We start from the raw sequence: 27,823 nt of genomic DNA on the forward strand, positions 1-27,823 counted from the left end.
TTGAATTTAAATCCTGAAATTTTTGACATAAAATCAAAAACAAATTCATTTATGTATACATTTGTTCGAGAAAAATCAATTCCGCAGTTGGAAAATCGAATGTACTGGCTCATAAGGGATTTTATTTTCCTTTCCCTGCATATCAATTCATTCTGAATAATAAAAATGAGCATCTTCTAAACTAAACTCAAGTGACCTCAAGTAAATACAGTTCGTCTTGCATTATACATGCTGCTCCAGCACTTACGATAAGCCGATTACACCTCAAATGGATGTTGCAAGAGATAGTGTCGCTTTCAATTTTCATGTCTAATCAACATATGTGTGGTTTGGTAAAATTTTCAAGAATCCCCGGACAAAAAATTTCAAGTTGCACATCTAACCAAATGTTGTCAGACGTTGAAGCGAAATAACATGACATCTCCTTCTTGAACAACATAATCTTTACCTTCTGATCTCAACTGTAGAATCCAATGAAAACAAAAATAGTAATAAACGTAAGTAACAAGTCCTTGGAAGAATAGGACCAGGTTTGAACTTGCAGTTCAGAGCCTTGGAATATATGTTATCTCAGCAAAACAACAAACTTACAAGTCCTTTTTCCCTTGCAGCTGCTAATGAACCAGCAGCAACAAAATCATCATAGGCCACCTGCAGATCGCAGTAAAAAGAAAAAAAGAAATGAACGGCTTAAACATGAATAAAATTCCTCATTTTCAACAATAGATTTAATTCAAAGGTCAGGGACTCCACTTCACATATAAAAAATCCTGAGAATGGACATCCAAAAGTTTAAATTTTGCTTGAAAGACTCTGGAAGAAAGGATAATAGTCTTTGTTGACTTTCTAAGTTCCCGTTGTAGCAGTTATGTATACTTTTGATAAGGATTTATCAAAAGCAAGGGAACAAGGCAATGCAGGAAATTGAGGAAAAGTAAGCTTAGAGCAGGAACAATCAGCCCTCACCATTCACCAATTACTTTGTGGAACTGCCAGTTTATGTAGTTGTGGATTAATCCATTTGTCGTTGCCCTTTATTTCACATCATTAAAAATGCTTATATGCAATAATCTCAAACATACAGCTTACTCACAGCAACATTATACAGGATGTTGTGTAAACAATAGCATTTGCAGTACACTTATTTAAAGCATACAGAACCAAATGGCAGAATCTAGCAATTTAAAATTGTAAATATGGCATCAAAAATATTCGAGTTTACCTAAAGCATACAGAAAATTTGGCAGACTCTTTTTCATTTTTAAATGCAGAAAAGAAGTAGCGCAGCAATTTTAGTATGGACTATTAATCATGTGCATGTGGTAGTTAGGCCAATTAGGGATGTTAAGGTTAAATAAGGGTGTGGGGCTCATGGCAAGCTACACTTTGCTGAAATTTTAAGGTTTCAAATTTCTCTTTCCAAACACACAGGCATCAATATTCTAATGTAAGTATCAGCTGTCAGCAATGTGTTCCAAGTGCTCTTGCCATTAGCATGGTTAATCGCAACAATAGCTCAAGTTTTTATAACCAGCTTATTATTCCATGGGCACATGTTACCTTCATATAAAACCGGCAAAATAGATAAACTAGAGCTGTAGATTTGAATACTATGTCTTTCGCGGTAAAGCTATAGCATTGCTCAATATACCCCATAAGAGAGGTGTAACATGTCTACCCAAATGCATAAGTCTACCACAAAGTTATTTTATGCAGAACAACTTAATTGGAAACTGAGAACCACATTAACATGAGTTGACAACTTTTGCTCAAGATGCTTACTGTCTCAGCTCGAATAAAACCCTTCTCAAAATCAGAGTGTATAACTCCAGCAGCCTGGGGTGCAGTCATTCCTGAATGATGAGAAGAAAAATTTAGATAACAATCCCCTTCAACTCAACAGCATAGAGCAGCTAGCAGGAGTTTCCACTATTTGCAAACAAAACAAACTCCATGCACAGCCTGTCCCATCTTTAATTATTGCTAAAATCAAGTATAATAACAGCAAAGCAAAACTAACCTGTTAGTATGGTCCATGCTTTTGTTTCCTGCAGAAAAGATGAAACTATACTCCTTTAGAGTGTAAACAATTGACAGCATAGTTTTTGAGGAATTTATTGTCAATCATTTTTCCTCACCTTTTCACCAGATGTAAAGTATGTACGAAGTCCTAAAAGGTTATATGTAGCTCTAATAAGGTTTCCAAGGCCACTTTCACTGACTCCAAGTGAATTTAAAAACTCAGTTCTCTCTTCAGCTGGCAGTTCAGTAAGTTCTGACTCAACCTGAAATGTTATACATCTCCACAATTAATTGCCTTTGTAATATTACCATGTGCAACCTTAATACCAATAGAAGTTATGAAGTAGACATGAGAATGTGCGCGCACATCCAAACCATGATATTGTTACTCAACCTGTGCTGAAACTGCAACCAGTCCAGATTGCAATTCAGATGCAAGATTCATCACTTCTTTGACATGTGGATTACTATCAGGATCAGCAAGGTCAGATTCAGCAACATTTGCAACATATATGATTGGTTTCATTGTAAGCAAGCAGAGATGCTTTATGGCATCCTTTTCAAGATCTGGTAAAGCTACAGAACGTGCTGGTTTTCCGTCCAGCAGTGCCACTTGAATTTTTTCCAAAGCAGACTTTTCTGCTTCCTCCTAATGTAAACAAAAACAGGATTTGCATATTAAAAAATCAGCATGCTAACTAAAAGTACATGTAAGCAAAGTTACTGCTACAGTTTCTCAAAGTTAAAAAGATACACGTACCTTGACTTTAGATTGTGAATCCTTTGCTTTCCCTTTTTTAAGCTTCTCTAATCTTTTTTCAATCTGCATTTCTTGTAAAATATATATTCAGTTCTATCAGCTCATCTTGCAAGTTTAAACAATATCACCAAGGCAATAAGGGCATAAATCAAATGTTATTCAGCAATACCTGATCTAAATCCGAGAAAACGAGCTCTAAATTAATTACATCAATATCAGACTTAGGATCAACCTTTCCGCTAACATGAACAATGTCATTATCTTCAAAACACCTCACAACCTACAACATTAACTTAATAACCTCAATATTACGTACATTCAATAAATAAAAACAACGTAAACACTAATCGTCCATAATTATAATAACATCAACCTGAAGAATAGAGTCAACCTCGCGAATATGAGATAAAAACTTATTACCTAATCCCTGTAACATAAAAGCATAAATAAGATCAAATGATAACCTAAAATTAACTCAATATAAACTCAATCAAGGAACTAAAATGGACTAAATTCAACCTCTCCTTGGCTAGCTCCTTTGACAAGACCAGCAATATCAACAAACTCAATAGAAGCTGGAACCGAACGCTGAGATTTGCTGAGTTCCGAAAGCACTTTTAATCGCGGTTCCGGAACCGCAACCGTTCCTACATTTGGCTCTATTGTACAAAATGGAAAATTAGCTGCCTGTGCTTTACCATTCTCCACCTAACACAAACACATTACTCAATAACTCAGCTAATTTTACCTAAAACAAACAGTAAATAGTAATTTAATTCAGGTTATAAAGGAGTTACTTACAACGGCGTTAAAAAGCGTGGATTTGCCGACGTTAGGGAGGCCGACAATTCCGGCTTTTAAGCTCATGCTTATTTTAACGGCGGATGAAAACCGCCGGTTGTGGCCGGAACCGGTGATGAACTGAGAGGTTTTAGTGAATAAAATTGGGTTTTTGCATAGAAATTGTGATGATAATAATAATTTCGCCATTTTTAATTCGTTTTTTTTTTGAATGGAGATGGTCTGATTGTTTAATTATTATCCGAATGAAATGATGGAGGGAAAAAATTGGCCACTGGTTGAAACTAAAACCCTTGGCTTTTGGGAATTTAGATGTTTTGTTCTAGTGTGGTGAGATGTACATACAAATTTTTGTAGCTAATTATCTCATGCCATCTGTTCATTGATGCCTGGTGGAATCACGTACACGTGTTCATATCATATATACTGGCCGGTCTTAAGAGGCTAAAGCTATCTAGTGCATTACTCAGATTTCGGTTTCGATTTTGAGTCTTGGTAAGGCCAGCCGATTAAAACCAATTTAAAATTTAAAAATCTAATTACTATAATTTAGATCCACTAAAAAAATATTCATATACACTGACGAAACCGAGCTATAATGTGACGAAACCAGAATTTATATGCCCAAAAATATAATAATAAAAATTTAAAATTGAATAGCGTTTACTATATTATAAAAAAATGACAATTTTTATCGGTAAAATTTAAAAGTATATAGTTTTTTTTTCTGAAAATATACAAAATAGAATCTATTACATATGACGTATAAGTATAAACAACAATTTATACGTCATCCACGCCGTTTACGTTAAATATGTCACGAACAACATCATGACGATAAGATCGACTACTTCTGACGCCCGTAGCCTTCACTTTATAAACTTCAAGCCTTTTTCATAAAGCCTTTTTCATAATTTTTCATAACTCATCAACATTTTATCCTCCATCTAATCTAATATTTCTAATATCTTGTACCTCCTTTCTAAACAATTGAGATTAGAGTTCATTGGTTAAAAAGTATATAATTGAAGTTTTTTCATTATTAATGCATCATTTTTTTTAATAAAAATAGGAAAAAGTTTAAATTTTAAAATTTAGAAATAAAAATGCAGATAATAAATTTTAATAATTGGCTACAAAAATAGAAGGATTTAATGTTGATAAATAAAAGTAGAGATATTCATTATCAAAATAAGGACAAATACAGGTGACCAATTGTGCATTTTGCCTACAATATTATCACCACAAATGAATCCCTAGAATTTTAGTTGTAGGCTAGTGTTTATTTATCAGTTTCTCAAATTGAATTTCGTTTTTAGGGTTCTTAATTTCCTCCGATTTAGCGATTAGAGAAATAAATAAACAGTGGTTCGATATGGAAAGTGGAGTTGCAATTATTCAAGAATCTCCAAAAGTTATCAATCTCAAGCAACAAAATAGAGCCGATTCTTCTTCTACTGCAGGTTTTATCTAGCTTTTTAATTATTCAATTGTCGAATTATTCAATTATTTAATTTTATTGTCAATTATTTATGTAGTTAAAATTGTTTTTTAATATCGCAGACGGTGCTTCTGTGTTTGATGCATCACAATATGCATTTTTTGGTGAAGAGCTTGTTGAGGAAGTTGAATTAGGGGGATTAGACGATGAAGACGACGAGTTATTACCAGCTGCGGCTGCTGATTTTGAACACGAGGAAGAAGAGGAGTTTCTGTTCGGTAGACGAGATGTAAGTTACTATTTTCTCCTTTTTTTAGTTTGTTTATTGTCTTGTAGATGTCAGTTTATCTGCTTGATTGAGGTTATTTTAAGTAATTTTGAAGGCGATATGTATAGTTTGTTATATTAGCATTTCTATAGCATTAATGGATTTCTTCTCAGATCTATGGATCAGTTTGTTGAGCTTGAATAGTAATTTTTACAGTGATTCTAAGATCTTGATTGATATATTACAGTTACTATTTGGAATTTGAAATTTGAATCTGTGCTTAACTAGCATTTACCTTCTTATAGGGCGAGGCTGTAACATCTCTATCTGATGTTGATGATCTTGCCGGTACATTTGCAAAGGTTAGTTTACTGATTGTTGATAATTAGTTTACTGTTGTGTTGTGTGTTTCGGTGGTGGATAATACTTTCTTTGATATCAGTGTGACAAAGATTTGGATTTTTGAATTATGCTTGATGTTGCATTTTAGCATATTTCATTGTTTTTTTCTTGCAGTTGAGTAGAGATGTCAGTATACCAAGGAGTGCATCAATAATTGATGGTAGAGGATTCAGCCAAAGTGAGTTCTCAACTTATGTAATATACGTGAATGGTATATTTTTTTTTTTTTAATTCAAGTGATAAAAAAACGTATAACTATGTTTCTTTAATTTTTTTTCATTAAGGTTTCTTATGCTTGTAAGGACTTTTTCTTTCTGGTCTTTGGTTGCTTTATTATGCCACTGCTGTAATAATCCACCAGCTAGGAAATTCAGCTTAGGTCAAATTAGGAATTTTATCAGTTCTTCTTTACCATCTGCATATAAAGAAATGAGGTGGTGGAAGTAAATAAGATAGGAAGGTGTGTATGTTGAGAATTGAGATGTAGTCATTTTAAAGGAAAAGCTTGGTGGTGGGAATTGGTAAAACTATTGGCAGGTTGAAATTCTGCATTTGGAAGAATAAAGAGCACCTCTTTGACTTTGACCTTTTATTGCACAGGCAAATTGTTCTAGCTTGTGTTGTTGCATTGTGATGATTATCCTGTTTTTTTGTTGTTTTGAGTAGTCTTCTTTTATTTGTGCTGTCTAATTTTTTATTTTTTTTTACTTGAAAACCTCTAATTCTCCATATTTTCAACTTATCCTCAAATAGAAATTGAAAGTTTTGAGTATGATGATTTCCTTCCAGATTTATCAACTCCTGAATGGGCAAAGGGGGAGGATTTTCATAACTATCAACAGCAGCTCATTGACCTTGAAGGGAATCAGGGAAGCCAAAGCGGGTTCTTACAGCAATATTCGTCTTCTGCTCGCCTTTCAGAATTATTTCCTTTACGCAGAACATCTACATACCCTGAACAGCAACAACTACAGCACCAGCAGCATATCTCAAGTGAGCCAATTCTTGTGCCAAGGAATTCTCACACTTCATATCCTCCTCATGGTGGACAATCTTTACAGGCTTCACCAAATCATGGTCATTTAAATATTCCATACCTTAATGGTAATTTCCAAACTTCACCAAATTTATCTCCCTTTTCTAGTCAGCTTCAACTCCCTAGCTTGCAGCATGGATCACCACATTTTGGCGGAAGTTTGCCACAATTTTCTTCTGCTCTATCTGCAAACAGTCGGCCCCCCTACCAATGGGCTGCCCATATGGATTTACGTCCTGGAGGTCATCACAACAACTTGAATGATATGTTACGGATCCCTCATCCAAATGGTTTGATGCCTCCAAAGTTGTTGCAGCAGCATCATAATAGGCTGCACCATACAGTTCAACCATCATTGGGTGATTTATCTGGCATGCAGGCTCAGCTATTTAATTCTCATCTTTCCCAGTCCCCACCTCTGACAAACAAGTATGAGTATGGTTCTATGTTTGGTCCGGGTGGTATTAGAGATCAAAGAATGAAACCAGCCCCAAGAGTAGGACAAAATTTGCAGTATCAACAGGGTCCTGAAACCAATGGCAGGAAGATTGACTTTGCCTGGCCTCGGTTTAGATCCAAGTACATGAATACTGAAGAAATTGACGGAATTATCAGAATGCATCTTGCTGCGACACATGGTAATGATCCTTATGTGGATGATTATTATAACCAGGGCCGTCTTGGTAAAAAATCAGCTGGGGCAAAGCTGAGACATCACTTTTGCCCTACTCACTTGAGGGACCTTCCTTCTCGAGCTCGTGCTAACATGGAACCACATGCTTTTCTCCAAGTTGATGCTCTTGGTAGGATGCCCTTTTCTTCAATTCGTAGACCCCGTCCTCTTCTAGAAGTTGACACTCCAAATTCATCTATTAGCAGTGCCAGTGATCAGAAAGTTCCCGAGAAACCCCTTGAACAGGAGCCAATGCTTGTAGCTAGAGTGACAATTGAAGACGGTCTCTGCCTTCTCCTTGATGTGGATGATATTGACCGTTTCCTAGAATTCAACCAGCTTCAAGATGGCGGAGCCCAATTGAGACACAGGAGGCTGGTCTTGTTGGAAGAGCTGGCAGTATCTCTGCAGTTGGTTGACCCACTTGGCAAGAATAGACAAGCAGTTGGATTTGCTACAAAGGATGATTTCGTGTTCTTACGACTAGCATCTCTTCCCAAGGGTCAGAAGCTCCTTACACGGTACCTCCAGCTCCTTCATACAGGTGGCGGCCTAATGCTAATTGTCTGCATGGCTATTTTTCGTCATTTGACATTTCTGTTTGGAAATCTTCCCTCTGATCTTGAAGCAGCAGAGACTACCAATGCTCTTGCAAGAGCAGTATCATTATGTGTCCAGCACATGGATCTCCGTTCACTCAGTGCTTGTCTTGCAGCTGTAGTTTGTTCCTCAGAGCATCCCCCACTTCGCCCCCTGGGAAGCTCTGCCGGAAATGGAGCTTCTCTCATTTTACTGTCTGTTCTTGACAGGGCAACTGAACTGTTGAAGGAGTTTCAAGATGCTAGCAACAATGATGCAACAAATAGGGCACAATGGAAAGCCTCATTTGACGAGTTCTTTGGCCTACTCTTTAAGTATTGTATTAATAAGTACGACGAAATTATGCAATCTTCTATATTAGACCCAGCTGAAGCTACAAAGAGGGAATTGCCTGTAGAGCTTTTGCGTGCTAGTGTCCCCCACACAAACGCCTACCAGAAGAAGATGTTGTTTGATCTTTCGCAGCGTTCCTTATAGTTGGTCAATACGGAGGTAATTCTGGTTGCATTAAAATCTAATCATATCTGGTTTGACTTTTATATCTCTGCACGTTGACAATAATATGTCCTGAAGTTTCCTCGAGCCATACTTGATTTAAGTCAGGGACAACCTTCCAAACATACTGTTACAGCACGTCAGAAGGTACCAAACTGTTACGGCTTTTCTTAATGGTGTATAAATTTTGACACAACAGTCGTCATTTTGCTGATTAGAGTTGCTTATGCCCGCGAAGCTGTTTAATTAATGGTTGAAGCAGGTTTGTTACAAGTTGCAGGAACCTAGAGAACTTTGAAGTTTGAATCTCCAGAATCTCTGTAAATACATTGGTGTTGGAACCACTGGCTATGAATTTCCTTAACCTGTATTCTTGAATATCAGACTCAACTTTGTGTTTGTTTTAGTGAAAAATAGTCAGAGTGACTGGCTCATAGAGGATTGCTTAGTAGCTGTCAGTTCTCCCGTTTTCAGAAAAAAAATAGCTGAAAAAGTGCTTTTAATGGAGGAACAGCAGGAAATTGATTCCGGTGTGTCAGAACTCTGCTATTCATTATGTTTCTGTCCGATATTGAAATTCGGGGAGCAAGAAAAGAAATTTATCTTTCAAAGAACTTGAAGCATTTTCTGTGCTAAGTTGTTTTTGTAAAATTTTATTGTTAAGATTTTCTGGTTATTTTGTAATGTGCTTTTAATATGGTAGCAAAATTGGTTTGCAATAGTCGAAATACCAATCTAGGTAATTACATTAATACTAGAGATAGATTAAATTGCATCAATCTAATCGGTCAATAGTATTAATCTCTACCACCTAATAGTTTGTGATGTCAATAGGCGAAGATGGGAGAAAGGACACTTAAAACATTTACAACAGACTTCTAATAAAGATGGAAAAACCTAAGAGTTTAACGAATCAAATAAATATAAAAAGCATAATAATGGCAATAAAACTACCAAGCTAAGAGCAAGCTTTTTTTTTTTGGCTAAATGTCGTAAAAAGGCCAAAACTTTCATAAAAGTTTCACAAAAGTCCTGACCTTTCAATTTTGTCGATTTTGGCCAAAAATAAATTATTTGGTTTCAATTGTGGCCAACTCTCAATTTGATTTCAATTTGCCTATATGACGCCTATGTGGCGCCTATGTGGCATGTCAAATATTGAAAGGCCAGGACTTTTTTGAAACCAAATAATCCATTTTTGGCCAAAATCGACAAAATTGAAAGGTCGGGACTTTTGTGAAATCAAATAATCATTTTTTGGCCAAAATCGACAAAATTGAAAGGTCAGGACATTTGTGAAACTTTTGTGAAAGGTTTGGCCTTTTTACAACATTTGGCCGTTTTTTTTTTAATCTTTAGATAGAGATAGACTGCATAATCGATAACAAGCCTTCACCATTACAAACAATCCGTATATTATGATATCATTACAAACCAAGATATGTATATATATATATATATATATACACACACACATACACACGCACATAATATATACCATACAACATATATACTATGACATGTATCTCGAAATGTACGAGGGATGTCCTGTCCACTAGACTACATTCTAATGTGAAAAGTTTCTATTTGATTTTAGTTTGCCACAATGAATTATGAATCATTCAATATTTATGAGACACGTGTTATTGAATTTAATTAATCAATGACTAAACATCACATTAATTAGTGATATACTTAATCAATTAAATAAATATTACATTAATAGTGATTGGTTAATTACAAGCAATAATTACGTGCTTCTATTTGTGATTCTCTTTTAGTATTAAAAAAATTATCGATCATATAAGAGAAAATAATTAATTGACATTTTGTTCAAGTCAAGGTTGGCAGATTTTGATCCAAAATTATCTGAGACAAAGATCCGATGATTTATTGGGTGATAATAATTACACATGCCATTTTAAGATGAATTCTAGCTTTAGATTTATGTAAATCTAACGGATGATTATTACTACACATGACAATGTAAGATGAAATTAAGGTTAAGATTAATGTATGTAAATCAAACTACTTCACTAATTGTAGGCATGTGATTAAAAATAGAAAGAACTAATAAAACCTTAATTAGACCCATTACAGTTCTTTTTCCATTTTTGTTACCAAAATTAATCACAATGTATAATCTCTTGATAAAAGATTTCAAGAAATCTCACTTATTCCTGGATTCTCTCACCTTTCCATTTTCATATCCTCCTAAAAATGAACTCTATTTATTATATAGTAGGATTGACATTCCTTTTCACTTTCTTTATCATCTTTTCTCCAGACACATGTAAATTATCAAACAATTTAGGTCTACATCAATGGTTTCCACTCCAAAATGGTAATCTAATTAATTATCATTTGGCATTAAAATATAATGTTCTCGATGAATTTGTAACAAATGCAATTTTTTCAGTCGTCCAAGGTCTAATATTGCAATGGTTGTGGGATATCTACTCGGAAAATCTTCAAATCTTACAATTAACCTCGTAAAAAAATTTGAAACTACGAATCTCTATATTTATAACTTATTTTCATAGTAAACATAAATTTACTGTTATTCATTTTTGTATTTTTCGTTTCAGCATGTTAGTTTCCGTGTTACGTATGCGACTATTGACATGTTCTCACAATTTTTTTATTAATCAGATAAACGTTGCGACTTGTTTAGCGGTCACTGGGTTCCAGACCTGAGGGGGTCTCAGTATACAAATGTGAGCTGCAAATCGATCCCTGACTCGAAGAATTGCTTTAAACATGGAAGAAATGATACAAATTTCTTAAACTGGAGATGGAAACCTGATGGCTGCGAACTTCCGAGATTCGATCCCAGGATTTTTTTCGCAGTTGTTCGAGGAAAGACGATGGCTTTTATAGGAGATTCTGTAGCAAGGAACCATGTCGAATCGCTACTTTGCCTCTTGTCCCTGGTCAGTTCTTTTCTTTGCAATTTTCCTCGGCCTTATTTAGTTCTTTGTATTATATCAAAATTTACTGTTTTTCCAATAAAGTTTATAGGAGCAATGATATCATTAGTGTCTTAATTGTTATGAATCTACTAATTCGACGTCCGAACTTTTATTTCTTTTATATTAATATTTAACCTTTTAAAATTATATCAAACAAGTGCTTTTAGCCGATTTTTCAGTCATTGGTGTATTAAAAGATAAAAATAAGTCGCGTTTTTTACTTTAATCGTTGCTTCATATTTGTGAAATTATGATAATTGTGTGTAAAATGGCACACTTGAATGTGTATATTTCAAAATCATGTCAGCAAATTTAGAAGTTACTTTTGGAAAATGAGTAAAAAGACTCATTTGATCTATTTTTAGAAAGTTAAAACACCACTTTAGAAAAAAATATAAAGTTTAGATACTAAAAATAGTATATTATAAAAGTGTATACACTATACATCATTAGTTTAATTCTTTGTAGTCTAAATAATTAATATATCACTATATATTTCTAACATTTTAATTTCATTTAACCCAAATTTTTCTTGTAAAGGTAGAATAATTTCAGGTATTAATACTTAAATGTCTATGATTCTCTAAAATTTTAAAAACCAATAATAATTTTAATTAGTAATTTAATAAACTTAAACCATGCAGGAGGAAATTCCGTTGAACACTTTCAGGGATGCTGATAATCGTTCTCTAACTTGGCATTTTCCGAACAACAATTTCACTCTGATGGTGCTATGGACCAAATTCTTGGTGAAAGCCGAGGAGAGAGTGGTCAACGGAACAAATTCAGGCTCTTTCGATTTACATGTAGACAAAATCGAGAGAAATTGGACATCTAAACTTCCAGAAATGGACTACGCCATCATCTCAGGCGTACATTGGTTATTCAGAAAAAACTACCTATATGAAAACGGAAATCTAATCGGCTGCATATATTGCAACGAACCGGACACAAAAAGCTATAATCTCGAGTATGGCATCGAAAGAATTACAAGACTAGTTCTTAAATATATAAACAACTGCAAACAATGCAAATCCGGGTTAGTGACTCTATTAAGGACGTACTCACCGGCACATTTCGAGAATGGTTCGTGGAACACAGGCGGAAACTGTAACCGCACCAAGCCGTTCCGAGAGGGAGAAATAAACTTGGAAAGTTCAGAATTGAAGCTGAGAAGCATCCAAGCAGAGGAGTTGCAGAAGGCAAGAAAAGTAGGGAAAAGAGGAAATTATTTTGAGATTTTGGATGTGACTAAAGCTATGTTAATGAGACCTGATGGACATCCTGACGGGTATTGGGGTAATAAGTGGATGCAAGGTTATAATGATTGTGTTCATTGGTGCATGCCAGGACCTATTGATGTGTGGAATGATTTGTTAATGGCTTTGCTTAAGAGATTTACTGATTTCTCCATACTTAAGGAGATTAATCAGTGAGAAAATTTTGACTGTAAAAAAAATAGAAAAAAATAACAATAATAATACATGAGTTTTTTTTATTATTTGGGGTATGCAAAAAGATTGCAGATTTATTTTTTCTATTTTGGGTCTAGAGTAATATCTTTAGGGACCCTCCAAAAATGATATAATCTTTGAGGAAACAAACTGCATAAATTAATGGAAATTGAAATAGATTCCAAACTGGCAAATTTGCATTAAGCAATAAACATTCATATATTTCTAATCCTCTCAAAAGAAGAGATACCTAAAATTAATATTCATTTCTTGCCAGTAGATTGGCGTAATTTGTCTGAATTTCGCATCAAGTGCTGGTTAAATTGAACAGAATCGACTGAGACTTGTGCAAAACACTTGTTTGTATTTCGTGTGTCTTAGCATAATGCAATGATAATATGATACTGGTATAATTCTATGTTCGGAAAAATAAAATATGCAGCCTATATCTAGTTACAGCCTTTTTATTTGGATTGTTAAGAACAGTGATACACTGCAACAGAGCCAGAGGCGCCATTACTGATAAAATGAAGAAACACGAGAAAAACTATGATTGGAATCAGGCAAATCATTTACAGATCAGATGATAAATTACCACCTTAACAAACAATTACCATTTATTTCTATTGCTCGTATCATATAAAAATATACATCTACATGACATGTGTAAAGCATTACAGTAAATTGTAAACTAACCTTCTTGTGAAAGCCGAATGGAGGCTATGCGAATCATATCAATTACTTGTTCATCCAATCCTTCAAGTTCTCCAGAATGGCAAAGTTGACGGTATAAAGGGGCCAAATAATTTGCAGCCACTTCAACCAATTTCCAAAGAGAAAAATCAGCAGCGAGTTTAATCATTTTGATAGATAAGTGTTTGGCAGAATCTAGACAAGATATAATAATTCCATAGCTAATATCTTGAATGTACTCTAAAAACCAAAACTCAGCAAGCCAACAAAGCTCCACATATGGTTGGAGCATCTGTAGCCTTTCCTCATTGCTCATATTATCCCATAAACATCCCGATGGAGGACTAGAAATTTCATCGGTATACCACCAGTTCACTAGCTTAACCATTGCCTCCCAGCTAACTGGCATCTTTATGGTCTGAGAATTACTGCAAACATAAAATTGACATGAGAGCTTCAGTAAAATGATTAAAATGAAGAAAAATTGAACATCCAATCAATTTATATCATAATCACTCCTCTCATCCAAGATATAAAATTATGTGAGTACCTCTCCACCATGCCAGACTGAAACAAGGCCCGTAGATAATCACAACTTGACCATAATACAACTTTGTGACAATGCATATGTGGCGCTTGTTTGGAGCATACACTGCATACCCAAGAAGGAGATTCGGCTGCTTTAGCCTCCAAGATGATATCCCTGTAACCAGAATAAATAAATTATCATAAGTTTCTCCACGAGTTCAATTTTAAAACTACAATAACAATAAAGCATCCCATCCGTACATACTTTAACAGTCATCTTCGCCTTTCAACTAAAATGCCAAAATTATCACCCTCTGTGAATCAGAATAAAATAATCTTTTGCTTTCCAATTTGCATCTCCGGAGCTAAATATGACCAACAACATCAAATAATTTCTTTTTGGCTTGTTCCCATTCATAATTGTATTGTCAAAGCACAGATTCATCTCTTATTCAATAAAACAGAGGGTAAGTTTGAGATTAATCCCCTTATTGCCATATAGAATAACTGAGAATTCCAATGAAAAATGGGGGCCTATGCTAATATGACTGATGATTATATCCATAATGTCTCTAATATTATGTTGGGATAAACCTTATGGGAAATGAAAGCAATTCACCCATTAAAAGAAAAAGCAAAATATATGATAGACAAGCTCGACGTAATATGAAGATTTATCATTTATTCATGTGAAAGATCAATAAGAAAACCATACGTAAAGCAATGCTTGGATGGAGTAAGAGCGAGAGACAGATCATATTTTGGGAAAATCTTGCCCCACTTGGGATGTCTTCTAGTAAGCATCTGTAGAAGAGGTGGTATGCTACAGCGTTTGACAAGGATTTTTACTTTCTTCACAAGTTCCTCTCCTGCATTTAAATATCCCAAATAAACAAATTCCAACAGTTTGGACAACGCCTGGTTATCGACATGCGAAGATAAATAAATTTCTTTCTGAAATGTTCCATCCTTCCTCTCTATATCATATCCAATTGAAGAACCACCAAATGCTTTCTCATAACAAGGAAATTCTTCTGGAGGTATCAATGATGGACATCGAACGGCAAGAAGGACACCATGCACACTTATACAGTCCCTATTTGAGAGAACAAGGTGCAAATCTGCATATTCGTTCGCATTAAGTGCTCTTCCAATGCGCCTGCCAAGTTTACATGGAAAACCATATAATCCAAAGTAACTTAGAATAAATGCAGCATACCATTTTATTCCGGGAGAAGTAGTGGTGATGCAGATCTCCTGGAGTGCGTTCACAAATTGAGCTTCAGTGTAATCCACTTGGCCATCAAAGATCTCAGATTTATGTCCTACATAGCCAGAGTGTATCAATTCTGCCATCCCGCATAAACTATACAATAAGAGAATATCATTGCCTTCCCAGTCTTCATTGCATGACCAGCAACAAATCCTTTCACTGAACCTATTACGCAAATGAGGAACAAGGCTGGGTCTACCTATATGGATATCATTGCTTAAGTACCATTTTGAAAAACCCAAAAGTGCCCTTATTCCTGCACTCCTATCAATATGACTATGATATTGAGGAAAACAAGAAAAGCATACCAATGCCACTAAGTTTATACTAGTACGAAGAACATAAGGGACTCCTAGGTCGTCCTTAGATGGTCTGGTATTTAAAGTACGCAACAGGTAGTTCACGTACTCCTTCCCGGTTGGCTTTAGAATTTCATACAGTATGAATCTTGCTTTTGATGCTATATATTTGGAAGGAGAATAAATCATCATTAAGATTGCCCTTGACGCTGATTCACATCTAAAGGTATCATTTACATCATATGTACGTATTTGGCGCCCTTGGCGAATTGAATCCACAAAAGATATGCTGCCAACAGAATATATGATAATTGAGTAAATAAATAATAAAACCAAAGAACACACCGAAAGACAGATTAATGACCGAAGAAAACAATAAGGATACGATGAATGATAGATATTATATAGACAATCAATGTATTACCATGCACAGGTAATCAGGAAGTCAATTTTAAGTTCACGCCCACAAATGCTGGGGCCGAATTCTTCCTTACAATGTGTAACGAGCCAACCAAGAAGTTCCCAAATATATGGCCTCAAGCTAAGAAGAAAATTTGTCTTGAGACCTTCTTCTGCTATAGACATTTGTTCTTCCAGAGGCAGTGAAGATATAGATGGTCCACCATGAAAATCCAGAAGCAAGTTGAGGAGGACTTGATCAATCCCATGCTCCCACATGAAATTGTGATGCTCTCCTGGCCAGCGATTCATCATAAGAGCTATATGACAAGCTTCTACCAGTATAGACATCTCATCATTGGAAAACTTCCCTGAATTTGAGGTCCATCCACTCATTCCATCAATTAACGCACTAACAATAGGCTCACAACACAAGCTCATCAATTTCGAACATCCCTCTTCATCCGTCTGAAAAATTAAATGGCATAGTGAAAATTTATCCCAGTTTAAATGTCACAAATATACATTCAATAACAATAGTAATAATTATTACCACCAAGCACTGGGCAAGTCTAAATCCTTCAGTCCGGACATAGAAGGGGTGGGATCTGCCCATGCAAAGAATCATCATTTGCACAAGAGCTTCCCCATTCTGTAAAAGCTTTTTAGCTCCATTACCACAAAGTGCTGGCGTTACAAAGAAAGTCATTTTATTTCTATTTTTTCAGATTATCATGAAAACATAAAAAGAGAACAAGAAGAATCTTAATGCACAGATGATAAATTATACCTATAGCAGAATAAAGCTTCAAAACTGAAACCTTAATAGGAAAATCGGGTTTCATATGCATAACCTCCAAAACTTTTAACAATTCAGCATCGTTCCAAACATAATACCGAGATGGGGGCCAGCGTTGCAGAATATTACTCAGGAGAGTTGTCATCTCTTGGAAATATTTGATTGATGTAACACCATCATCTGGAACTTTCCTTATGCCACTAACAATATGAGACACGGCACCAGTTTCAATCAGAATATCCCAAACCTCTTTCTCTCTTTTGAGACTCAGATTCAAGAAGATCATATTCAATGCAATAGCACATAATATGGATACTTCTAATTGATAATATGATAACAAGGATGACAACGGATGAACCAGGTCTAACAAGAAAGGTTGCAACAATGTACTCGGAATGATGTTGATCAACTTCACTACCAAATCAGCAGTGATGCTTAATACAGCATTAATTTTTCTCTGAAGAATCCATACCAATGCACCAACTATATCAACAATAGAGTCCTGAAAAATGACAGGTAAAATACAAAAAAATAAAAGTCAGCATTTCACTTATACATTTACCTAATCCAGCTTGTGAACAGTAACTCGAACATTACCTCATTTGTAAGCATTACGATTTGTTTTAATGCTTATCTTGCATCAAAATATTACAATAAACTGTAGCAGTAAAGCATTGCATTGAATTTTAACTACTCTCTTTATGAAAAGTAGAAACACGATAGGAAACGAAATCTAATGTAACAAAGTTTCTCAGCAACAATACCTCACTTGCAAATATCAAACGTTTTAAATGCAATGCGCAATGACATGACAGATGACTACCATCGGAACCTGAATGACATTTTAAATAAAACAACCGAAATTTGTTATTATTATCGTAATGTCATCATAACATACCTTTACTAGTGAATTATGTACAATGTCTCCTGAAACGCAATCGAGAAAGGATGCAATCGACCGAATCACATGTTTTTGTATCTCAATATCAGCACACTGCCATTTCCATTCCTTTCCATCATAAACTCTGGTACATACAAAATTAAATATAACCTCAAATTGTTTGTTCCAATTAAAATTGTTAAGAATACTAATTTCAATTTGTAACATTGAATTTAAAAAAATTGGAAGAATTGAAGTTCTAGAGCTGATAACAACCTGGTGCCGAGGCTAAAAGCACGGTAGAGACGCTCGTGATGGACGGTTAACAAATTCCTCCGGCTCATTTCTCCCGATCGTTTCGACGATGATTTCATCTTTTCCATGTTACTTTCCCGTTTTGAAGCCATCAATTTAAATTTTGAATTCAAATAGTTAAATTTGCGGGTCTTAGAATTAGGGTTTTTTTTTTTAAAGGAGGAAGGGTTTTAACCGAGGGAAGAACGATTTACCGCCATTATACGGGAAATCACGTGCAGTCACGTGATTGACTATCTTTTTTTAGTCTTGACAAATGTTTAGATAGACGGACTCAATCCACCATGTCATATATGAATTAAACCTATCATATTATGACATGTCATTAAAATAGTAATATTATCGTAGTAATATTATTCAAATGTGTTAAAATATAGTAATAAATAAAATTATAATATTGTCACTATTTTAATAATGTGTCATAATAAAATAGACCAATTCACAGATCACGTGATAGGCTGGGCTACCTAAGAATCTCTCATCTATTCCGGTATTTCCATCTTCCATAATTTTCCATTTTGACTTTTCTCAAAAACAATTTCTTGCAATAAAAAAAAATAGGAAAAGGGTACAAAGATGGCCTTAATATTACCATCGAAATTTAAAATGACAATAATAATTTTAAAACACAAAAAATTGTCCTAACGTTATTACCGAAACTTTAAAATGATCCTACCCTTTTAAAAATTGAGATTTAAACCCCTTGATTAAGATGGAGTAATTTTACACAGTTAAACTAGGATTCATTTTTGTTTCTCAGAAATTATGAGAATCGTTTTTACGTTCAGTGGCAACATAAAATCACTTTTGTTTCTCAGAAATTATGAGAATCGTTTTTACATTCAGTGGCAACATAAAATCACTTTTACTTTTTTGTTGATATATATCGAAGAATAATTTGTTTATTTTTACTATATAATTATTAATTTTATAAATTATTTTTCCAATCAAATAATTTTCTTTAACTTTGTCATCTTTACTATTTTCTACCAATCTCAATATTTTTATTGTTATTCTCTACTAATGTTAATTGAATAATCTTTTTAAAATTTTCAATAAATGATCAATTCATTTCTTTTTGGTTTATAATCGTCTCTCTAGTTTACTAGATATCTTTTTGTGAATTCTTCTAAGCATTTTTCCTAGATTATAAATATTGTTCTTATTTAGATTTATTGTCATATAAAAAAATCTAGTTTTTGATGTTTTTTTTTTCGATTTTCAGGCGAGAAGAAGAATCATTCTCCTCTTTTTAGGGGAGCAGCAACAGCAACAGCTCCGAGGAGCTGCTGCTCCTCAGGCGAGGAGGAGGACTCCTCCTCCTCACCTGAAAATAAAAAAAAATGAAAAACGTGAATTGATGTTATTTTGTATAAAAGATATTTGTTTTATGTTTTTAAATTTTTAAAAATTATTAATAATTAATATAAATTACATGAAAAATTTGATTATTTGGTGAATTTTTTTGAAGAAGAAGGTGTTTTTATACAATTTAAAATATTAATGTTTAATTAGAATATTGGCTAAATATAAAGGAATTTGAATATTTTTTTTAAATAAAAAGAGGTCAAATTAACTCTTTAAGGTAGAAACGAAACATTAAAACCCAAAATAAGATACAAACCGTACAATTGAACTTTTTCCTAAATCAAAATATAAACGCAAAACAGTTATAAGGTGGGACTTTTTAAAATAATTAGGCCAAAATTTTATGATGATATATTATGGTGTTTATTATTTGCGGAATAATTTTTAATTTTTGTTTACGTTAAATTGTGCCTTATTTTAATTTAAGGTTCGTCACTGAGTATAGTCACACTGTACAAAGCAACCAAGCAAACCAATTCTGATCATTTGCTCATGCAATATATGTAGATTTATATTTTGTACTTTATATTAAAATTGAACCGAGACTTTGTTTATTTTTCATTACTTGTACTCATAAGTAGCTTATTTTATCACATCGGAAATTCTCAAGTGAAATACATAAAAATATGAGACAATATTAGTGAGACAAAGAATGAATGATTTGATAATTTATAATTAAAAAAAAGAAGAAGATAAATGTAAGCTAATCTGCTTAACATAGTAGAAAAATAACAATAAAATGTGAACTCCATAAATACTAACTAGAATAAATGAATTTTCAATACACATTAACAGATAAAATCAAAAGTAATCCTAATGCTAACAATGAGTTATTTAACTCCTCCTCATAATGAAAAGCCTGAATCTCGAAAAATATTAGCATCATTTTCAAGTGTTGGTGGCAATATTAAGATCATTTTTGCAAAGAGTTAATGCAGAGCTATCTTTCTTATTTTTGTAAGATTCAGTTCTTCTCTTCACAAAATATGATCCCCATGTATTTTAACATCATTATATTTTATAGCTATAGCATATCTCTATGCTCTTTCAATTTTTATTTATTCTCTTGTAATTACAGGTATAAGTTACTGTTTTTTTTATATAAATCAAGTTATTGTTAGTTGTTAGTTACTCTTTATAATCAAATAACTGAACTTCAAACCATATATTATAAATATTATTATAATGTACAACGTACATGTTGATTAAACTAAAACATCAACTCTATAACTCCATACACACAAAGAGCAGTAAAAGACTATACTCAAGTAGCAGGATTGGGCTTGTCATTTGGGCCACGGTGCGACTGAGATTGGTTGGTGGTGGTGGATTCATCAGAAGGTTTACTGGGAATCTGATGAGCACTTGAAAAGAGATCAAGAGGTTCAGAATCAGCAATCTTACCACCTTCAAGCGGAGTCCCATGCTTATACCTAATCCTTAAAGCTTCATCTTCTGATAGCTTCGCCTGTGCTGTCCCGTACTTTATATCATCCTTACTCTTCGCCATTTTTCTCTCTTTTATCTAATACTTTACTTACATCACAATAATTTCATCCTCTCCCCTTATATAAGCTTTACATGCAACGTTACGTGTCACTTCTAACAGCTTGAGACTGACATGTGTCATCTCAGCTTTGCCGCGTGGCTTGGAGCGTTGTCGAAGTTTCTTTCTTAATGGGCTAATTAATGCATTCATAATGGGCCCAATATCGGGCTCACTCGTGCTTGAGTTTGGCCCGGTGTCTAAACGACAACAGCATTGCGTGAAGTTAATCCACAACGATTGGATGTGACTGCACTGGCCTGAAGCCATCTTCTTCCTCACAAAAACTATTCAAAATCAAAATTTCTCAGTTGCTTCTTCTTCAAGAAAAGAATCAACCAATGATTGATTAATCCAGCTACACTCTCCGTATGTTAACTCTTCAGCTCCTCTCTTAATTTTCAGTTATTTAAATCAAATTCTTGATCCTATTCGTTAAGCATTAACAATTCGGGTCGGGCTTTGGGGATTTTAGATTATTTTAGTTATTTTATCAAATGGCAAGCGTAGTGAATTCAGTGTCTCCTTTAACAAACCCATACCCGGATACAGCAAAATTAGCTTGTGGATTCTTTTCACATATACCAAATCTGCATTCCTTTGCCATTAATAAAGCTTTCACTAGGGTTTTAGCCTCGAACCAGGTCACAATTTCCCCCAAAATATCAGTCATTGCGTTACCGAATTGGAGATCAGGCAAGAGTGACCAAAGAAATAGGGACATAAGGCTGAGTGATGCTTATTTTAACCTAGAGCATTTTGTTAAAAATGGGCATAAGCCTGATGTTGTTCAAGCAACTCAGCTTTTGTATGATTTGTGCAAGTCGAATAAGATGAAAAAGGCGATACGCGTAATGGAAATGATGATTGAGAGTGGAATTATTCCTGATGCTGCTTCGTATACTTTCTTGGTGAACCATTTGTGTAAGAGAGGGAATGTTGGGTATGCTATGCAGTTGGTGGAGAAAATGGAGGAGCATGGCTATACGGCAAATACTGTGACGTATAATACGCTTGTTAAAGGGCTATGTACGCATGGAAATTTGAATAAAAGCATACAGTTTCTGGATAAATTGATGCAGAAGGGATTGGTTCCGAATGCATTTACTTATTCATCTTTGCTTATGGCGGCTTATAAGGAAAGGGGATTTGATGAAGCGATGAGGCTTTTAGATGAGATAATTGCGAAAGGCGGGGAGCCTAATTTGGTTAGTTACAATGTTCTGTTGACTGGATTGTGTAAGGAAGGAAGGATCGATGATGCTATTCGATTATTTAGGGATTTGCCTTCGATGGGGTTTCGTCCGAATGTAGTGAGCTACAATATCTTGCTGAGGAGCTTGTGCTATGAAGGACGATGGGACGAGTCTAATGGGCTTCTGGCTGAGATGAATGGTGTGGAAAGCTCTCCGTCTATTGTTACCTATAACATACTAATCGGTTCACTTGCCTTCCACGGAAGGATAAAACATGCTCTTCAGATTGTTGATGAAATGATGGAGGGACCATTTAAGCCAACCACAACAAGCTATAATCCTATAATTGCTCGTCTTTGCAAAGATGGTAAGATTGACCTTGTAGTCAAGTGTCTGGAACAAATGATTACTCGTCGATGTAATCCAAATGAAGGAACTTTCAATGCTATAGCTGTGCTATGCAACGAGGGAAAGGCACAAGAAGCATTCTCCTTAATTCAAAGCTTAGGAAGTAAGCAAAATTACTCAATCCGCGACTATAACAAAGGTGTGATCTCTAGCTTGTGTAGAAAAGGTAACACATATCCAGCATTACAACTCTTATTTGAAATGACAAAATATGGATTTGTTCCCGATTCTTACACCTACTCGGCTCTAATACGAGGGCTGTGTGTTGAGGGGATGCTATATGAGGCAATGGAGATTTTCAAGTTACTGGAAGAAAACGATTATAAGCCCGATGTTGACAACTTCAATGCTCTCATACTAGGATTGTGTAAATCTCGCAGAACAGATTTGTCGTTGGAGGTTTTCGGGATGATGATTGAGAAAGGGTACATGCCTAGTGAAACAACATACACCATTTTAATTGAAGGGATTATTCACGAAGAGGAGAAGGAGTTGGCGGCGGATATTCTAAGAGAGTTATATCAGAGGCAAGTCATGAGTCAGAGTACAGTTGAGAGAATTCTTATGCAGTATGACATTGAGGGTGTACCTGTATAAGACGATGTGAATTAGGTAGTACATATCTACAATTGAGGATTCCATCGTTGTTGCTCTCTATGGAGTTTTCACTGCAACTCTTCAGATTAAGTGTCATTCCGGAACATGAATTCTACGCATGGATAACAATTGCAGTGGAATCTGATTCAAATTTTGCAAAGCTCCGGGTAAAGCCATGTGAGAGAACTTCGGGTTGCTTTAAGCTAATGGCTCAACTGATTACACTACAGAGATTTTGCAGTTGTATTAGCTTGAAGTAAATAATTTATAGGATATGATGCTGACACATACTTGATCATCTTTGTCCTCATTAATATCATATGTAACAAATGATTCATTTATTATAATATTTACTTTGAAAAAATGCTTTATAATCTAATAGTTTGTGCTATCTCTCATTTTCCATCTTATGGGTCCAATTTTCTTCTAAAAATATATAGTGAAAACAAAAAATTAACTCCCTCCAATCTCATTGTTTTATCTACATATCAAATGGGATAAACCATTCTTTTATTAACACATAAGGTAGGATAAAACATGCTCTTAGTAATGTTTTTCTCCCTTCAACAGAATAAACAGAATTTTTAAAATAAGACAAAAAATGTACTACGATTTTCAGTAACAAGGGATTCACCTTCATAATTTCTTCAAATTTTAATAATTTATAGGCAACATGCCAGAATTTCAGCTGAATTTATTTTGGAATTATTGGTTTATTGTCTGTCAAAGATATGTTAAGACAAATTTATTAAAATTGCACGAATTAAGATATATATATATATATGAGCAGAAAAGCTCAATATCAACAGCAATAAGCAACAGAAAACTTTTCAAATTGAAGACAAATGTTGACATCGTTTACAAGTGCCAATACACAATGCAAAATCGGAATTACTTAAATATTCAACTCGTGCATTTTGAAAGGCCCTTACAGGAGGGCGACTAATTCTCAAATAAGTAAACTGGAAGAACTAAATAAGCAAATTGACTTAAAATTGTTGAAACTGCAGAGTCAAATGCTACAATCCATGCCAAAAATAACGTTCCAAATAAGTCTCCCTCAAATCAAAGAGGGTGATCAAAAGATTGAATAATTGACAATCAAAACATAGAACAATTACCACAATTATATAAATTTTACCATTTCAATGCGAAAACCTGTTCAATCTAACAAATGCTCAATTATCGTTTATGCGTACAACAAAATGATCCAAAACCTGGTCAATCTGCAATATGCTATATTAAAAGAGATCATTCAATTCTAGAAGAGATTAAGTGAAAAAGTAGCATAATCCATTTAAAAAGCATACTAGAATATCAAGTCTATTACATAACCAAAACCGTTTAAAAAATCCAAATTGCAGAAACATTAATCTCAAGCTAAAACTATAACTAGCCTGACTAGCTGGACAACAAACCAATGAAGCTCTTCCCTGATACCCACCGGACTCAACCGAAAGCAGCAGGATTAAACAAATCAGTTCATCAGACCAGTAGCCTACTTGGATCTCTGTCTCATCTTTCGGCGCTTCCTCTTCAACCTCCTCATTCTCTTCTTCTTCCACTACAGAATCAATACAATAACACATTAGAGCTTCTCTTAAACACAATTTTACGACAAATAGCTCGATTTCACAACAGGCGGCAATAACAATTACAGCCAAAGAATTGGCACATGCTATCACAGATTGTAATGCATTACAAAAAATACAAACGAAACAAATTTAAATTTCCAAATAATTAAGAAACAAACATAAATCAATGCATCACGCAACTTAATTTATTTTCAAGTGTCAGTTTCAGATTGTTTAAATGTGATATATAATTCCTTTATAAACTCATCGGAATCTGTTAAATTATGAAAAACGATTTCTTACAGATCATGATAGTAATGAAACTTCACAACCTAATACACAACTCTAAAACACTAAAAACGAAACAAAAAAAACAATGACGATCACAGTTAATTAAGAAAATCAAAGAGAAAATCCATACCTTAGCTCGCATCTTGAATCAGTTTCGGCGTCTGTCTCTCAGATCGGCAATTTCTGTATGTAACCAAAGTTTTCTGGTTGGCAAATTTGAGAGAGACGAATGCTAACCCTCTCGTTCTTATTTATAGGGTTACTGAAAAACCCTAATCACGAGTAAAATCTCCTATAGGGTTATTTTCGTCTATTACAACACAAACGGGCCCATATATAATCCAGTAAGACTTAAATGGGCTCATTACCCTTCAAATAAAATTATGGGCCTCCAAAAATGTCTCGGCCCGTCAATTCGTCTTCTTCCAAGTGAAACATTCACCAACACCAGAACATAGTGCAATCGAGACGAAATGGATCCTGAACAACAGTCCGACCCGATTAAAGAAAATCCGGAAGAACAGCAATTCATTGACAAGAGCGACGCGTTGGCGAAAGCTTTATCAACAATGTTGGGAAGTGTGATTAAAGATTTCGATTGTAAAGCTGAAGAGACTCTCAAAAGCCAAGAACACTTAACTTCCTCAATCGATCGTCTTACTCGAGGTATTTAATCCCACCATAGTTTACTTATCGAATTGCTTAAGCTTAATTAATTGTTAATTATTGTGATTTGAATTGTGTAATAGAGCTTGATCAATTGCTCGAAGATGCGCCTTTTCCATTCATAATACAGCATGCTGCCAAGATTTCAGCACTTAGGAAGAGAGTTTTTTCGTTGAATTTGCTTCTTAAATCTATACAGAAGCGTCTTGATAATCTGGATCGAGTTCTTTTTGCGGGTCGTCCACAAGGTATTTGTTTTATCTTTATCTTGCTTTATATATTATGCTATATTTTCTGTATACTGTATTAAATTTGTTCTTTCTTAGTTTGAAATCTTTCGATCTCCATTTAATTGGGATTAGTATTACCAATGGAAATTATCGTCCCTTCTTTTTTGTTGAAATCAAAGATGGAATTAGTAGTCATGAAACTGCAAAACCTTATAAATGAAATTGTGAGGATAACCTTTTTCAGAACTTATTATCAGAATAAGAAATCGATGCCTGAGAACAATTGAGCAAGCAAGTTTGCCGATGTACCAAGAAAAACGATGGAAACGTCATCTATCTCTTGTAAAACAATTTCAATGTCAAAAACGATAGAGCTGAAGTAAGAGAAGTCTTGTTTATTGTCTCTAACTGAGTTAATGACTTCCATAGTATCAGAATAACAACCCGAGCTAAGGCCTTATGTCTCACCCTATTTAACACTTCTCTAATCCCCTCCCCCACTGCATCTGCAAACTTTGCCTCTGCATAACCAGGAGTTATGGCAGCTGCACAGGACTGAGACCATCTGCCAATTCAGAATGTCTAAAACGGAACCATCCAGATTTATTTTGTCCTCTTTTTCTTTGGCTTTGTCCAAACAGCAGCACCGTAACCTTGTCTCAACCCAACTTATGTTTTAGCCTGTAACTTTCCACTTTGCCATTGAGAAAAAATACATGGAGGCTTCATTAACAATTAATGCAGCAGAAGACCAGTGTTTATTCCTCTCATATCCCTTCTTTGGGTAAGTAGAAAATAAAGTAAAACTGGGATACTTATGTAAAAGTGCTTAAATTTTCACTATTTAAAAATAATTGTAGTGCATATTTATGCACTTATTACTTTTGATGTAATTTACATTTTCAGTTGTCATCTATTGCACCTAGCAATTTTGTTCCATCTTATATACTTGGAGGGACATCTTGAATCCTTCTGTGAATGATGTCCGGTATGGCAAAAGAATATAAAACTAAATACTTTCATGACAACATAATACATTAGAAGACATTTCTATGATCACTACTTTTTGTTCATGTGTATGTGGACAATTACAAACAAATCCACTCGTCTGTTTGATAGTGAACTACTTGCTTACAAAACTACAAAAGTGTCTTCCATTTTATAATTTTATTTCATTGACGCTTTTTCACCAGTGTTTGTAGAGTGTTTCTTATGATGCAGAGCGTTTAAAAGAGTTAAACTTTAGCTTTTTTTATTCTTCTGTGTAGGGAAAGACAACATCAGCATCTAACTCCTGCCATGTGTTCATCACAAATTCAAATTTCTAATAGCTCGTTCCATTTTCACGAGAAACGTAGCGAGCTACTTGAATCGCATACCTGGAACAAAAAACAAACAAAGTTGAAGTGATTTTCTTTTTGTAGAAGCTAATATGAAAGTCAAGGAATATGAACATTTTGTGAAATTGATTTGAAAATTCTCTCATGTAAGCAAGTATGCATTGCTTGGTGCAGCAAGGAATGAGCTTGAGGGTAACTTTATTCTTACATCAGCTTGAAGAATTGCTTCTTCCTTCCACTGTATCTTCAACATAGCAGTTTCTTCTCACGCCATTGCCAAATTTGGATTCCCTATCACGAGCTTGTACAGAAACAGATTTTTCTAGATTGACTGTTGAAGTCCTGGGGTGTGGGTGTGTTTATGACTAGCTGATGTGGCCTATTGCATTATTCTTACTGGATTTGTAATCAGGAACATTCACCACAATGATCTACATATATGAAGTTATAGAATCATTATTTTGGTGTTATTGAGTATGTTAATTTATTTCAATATG

At 34.5% G+C, this 27,823-nt stretch overlaps 7 protein-coding genes and 1 long non-coding RNA gene across 8 annotated transcripts; 4 read left to right on the forward strand and 4 right to left on the reverse strand.

The window, feature by feature from the left end:
• On the reverse strand, positions 1-3,870 carry LOC126674737 (uncharacterized). Its single transcript, XM_050369235.2, has 11 exons — positions 3,584-3,870; positions 3,302-3,490; positions 3,156-3,209; positions 2,952-3,062; positions 2,783-2,845; positions 2,417-2,671; positions 2,139-2,285; positions 2,021-2,048; positions 1,783-1,853; positions 592-651; positions 1-461 (listed from the first exon to the last, which is right to left on the reverse strand). Exons 1-11 carry the CDS (start codon positions 3,770-3,772, stop codon positions 393-395), a joined length of 1,236 nt encoding a protein of 411 aa, XP_050225192.1. The 5' UTR covers positions 3,773-3,870; the 3' UTR covers positions 1-392.
• A 934-nt stretch (positions 3,871-4,804) lies between these two features.
• On the forward strand, positions 4,805-9,174 carry LOC126673209 (protein PAT1 homolog). Its single transcript, XM_050367235.2, has 5 exons — positions 4,805-5,046; positions 5,147-5,313; positions 5,598-5,654; positions 5,809-5,872; positions 6,484-9,174. The coding sequence occupies exons 1-5, from the start codon at positions 4,959-4,961 to the stop codon at positions 8,478-8,480; spliced, it is 2,373 nt and encodes a 790-aa protein (XP_050223192.1). The 5' UTR covers positions 4,805-4,958; the 3' UTR covers positions 8,481-9,174.
• A 1,324-nt stretch (positions 9,175-10,498) lies between these two features.
• On the forward strand, positions 10,499-12,953 carry LOC126674524 (xyloglucan O-acetyltransferase 3-like). The gene is made up of 3 exons (XM_050368985.2): positions 10,499-10,842; positions 11,151-11,431; positions 12,115-12,953. The coding sequence occupies exons 1-3, from the start codon at positions 10,719-10,721 to the stop codon at positions 12,904-12,906; spliced, it is 1,197 nt and encodes a 398-aa protein (XP_050224942.1). The 5' UTR covers positions 10,499-10,718; the 3' UTR covers positions 12,907-12,953.
• A 570-nt stretch (positions 12,954-13,523) lies between these two features.
• Positions 13,524-18,286, reverse strand: LOC126671976 (BTB/POZ domain-containing protein At1g04390). Its single transcript, XM_050365826.2, has 8 exons — positions 18,072-18,286; positions 17,814-17,940; positions 16,907-17,417; positions 16,670-16,803; positions 16,142-16,584; positions 14,861-16,006; positions 14,168-14,320; positions 13,524-14,045 (listed from the first exon to the last, which is right to left on the reverse strand). The coding sequence occupies exons 1-8, from the start codon at positions 18,200-18,202 to the stop codon at positions 13,616-13,618; spliced, it is 3,075 nt and encodes a 1,024-aa protein (XP_050221783.1). The 5' UTR covers positions 18,203-18,286; the 3' UTR covers positions 13,524-13,615.
• Positions 18,287-20,624: 2,338 nt separating this feature from the next.
• Positions 20,625-21,208, reverse strand: LOC126671978 (SEED MATURATION PROTEIN 1). The gene has a single exon (XM_050365828.2). The coding sequence runs from the start codon at positions 20,986-20,988 to the stop codon at positions 20,743-20,745; it is 246 nt and encodes an 81-aa protein (XP_050221785.1). The 5' UTR covers positions 20,989-21,208; the 3' UTR covers positions 20,625-20,742.
• Positions 21,209-21,286: 78 nt separating this feature from the next.
• LOC126671977 (pentatricopeptide repeat-containing protein At1g79080, chloroplastic) lies at positions 21,287-23,599 on the forward strand. Its single transcript, XM_050365827.2, has one exon. It carries the CDS (start codon positions 21,522-21,524, stop codon positions 23,223-23,225), a length of 1,704 nt encoding a protein of 567 aa, XP_050221784.1. The 5' UTR covers positions 21,287-21,521; the 3' UTR covers positions 23,226-23,599.
• Positions 23,600-24,496: 897 nt separating this feature from the next.
• On the reverse strand, positions 24,497-25,389 carry LOC126671057 (uncharacterized). The gene is made up of 2 exons (XR_007638910.2): positions 25,221-25,389; positions 24,497-24,789 (listed from the first exon to the last, which is right to left on the reverse strand). It is a non-coding gene; the product is annotated as an uncharacterized LOC126671057 (long non-coding RNA).
• Positions 25,390-25,531: 142 nt separating this feature from the next.
• Positions 25,532-27,796, forward strand: LOC126671248 (uncharacterized). The gene is made up of 3 exons (XM_050365005.2): positions 25,532-25,756; positions 25,840-26,004; positions 27,255-27,796. The coding sequence occupies exons 1-3, from the start codon at positions 25,564-25,566 to the stop codon at positions 27,275-27,277; spliced, it is 381 nt and encodes a 126-aa protein (XP_050220962.1). The 5' UTR covers positions 25,532-25,563; the 3' UTR covers positions 27,278-27,796.
• The last annotated feature ends 27 nt before the right edge of the window (positions 27,797-27,823 follow it).

This window comes from Mercurialis annua, linkage group LG3 (genome assembly GCF_937616625.2).
Source record: "Mercurialis annua linkage group LG3, ddMerAnnu1.2, whole genome shotgun sequence".
Classification (NCBI taxonomy): domain Eukaryota; kingdom Viridiplantae; phylum Streptophyta; class Magnoliopsida; order Malpighiales; family Euphorbiaceae; genus Mercurialis; species Mercurialis annua.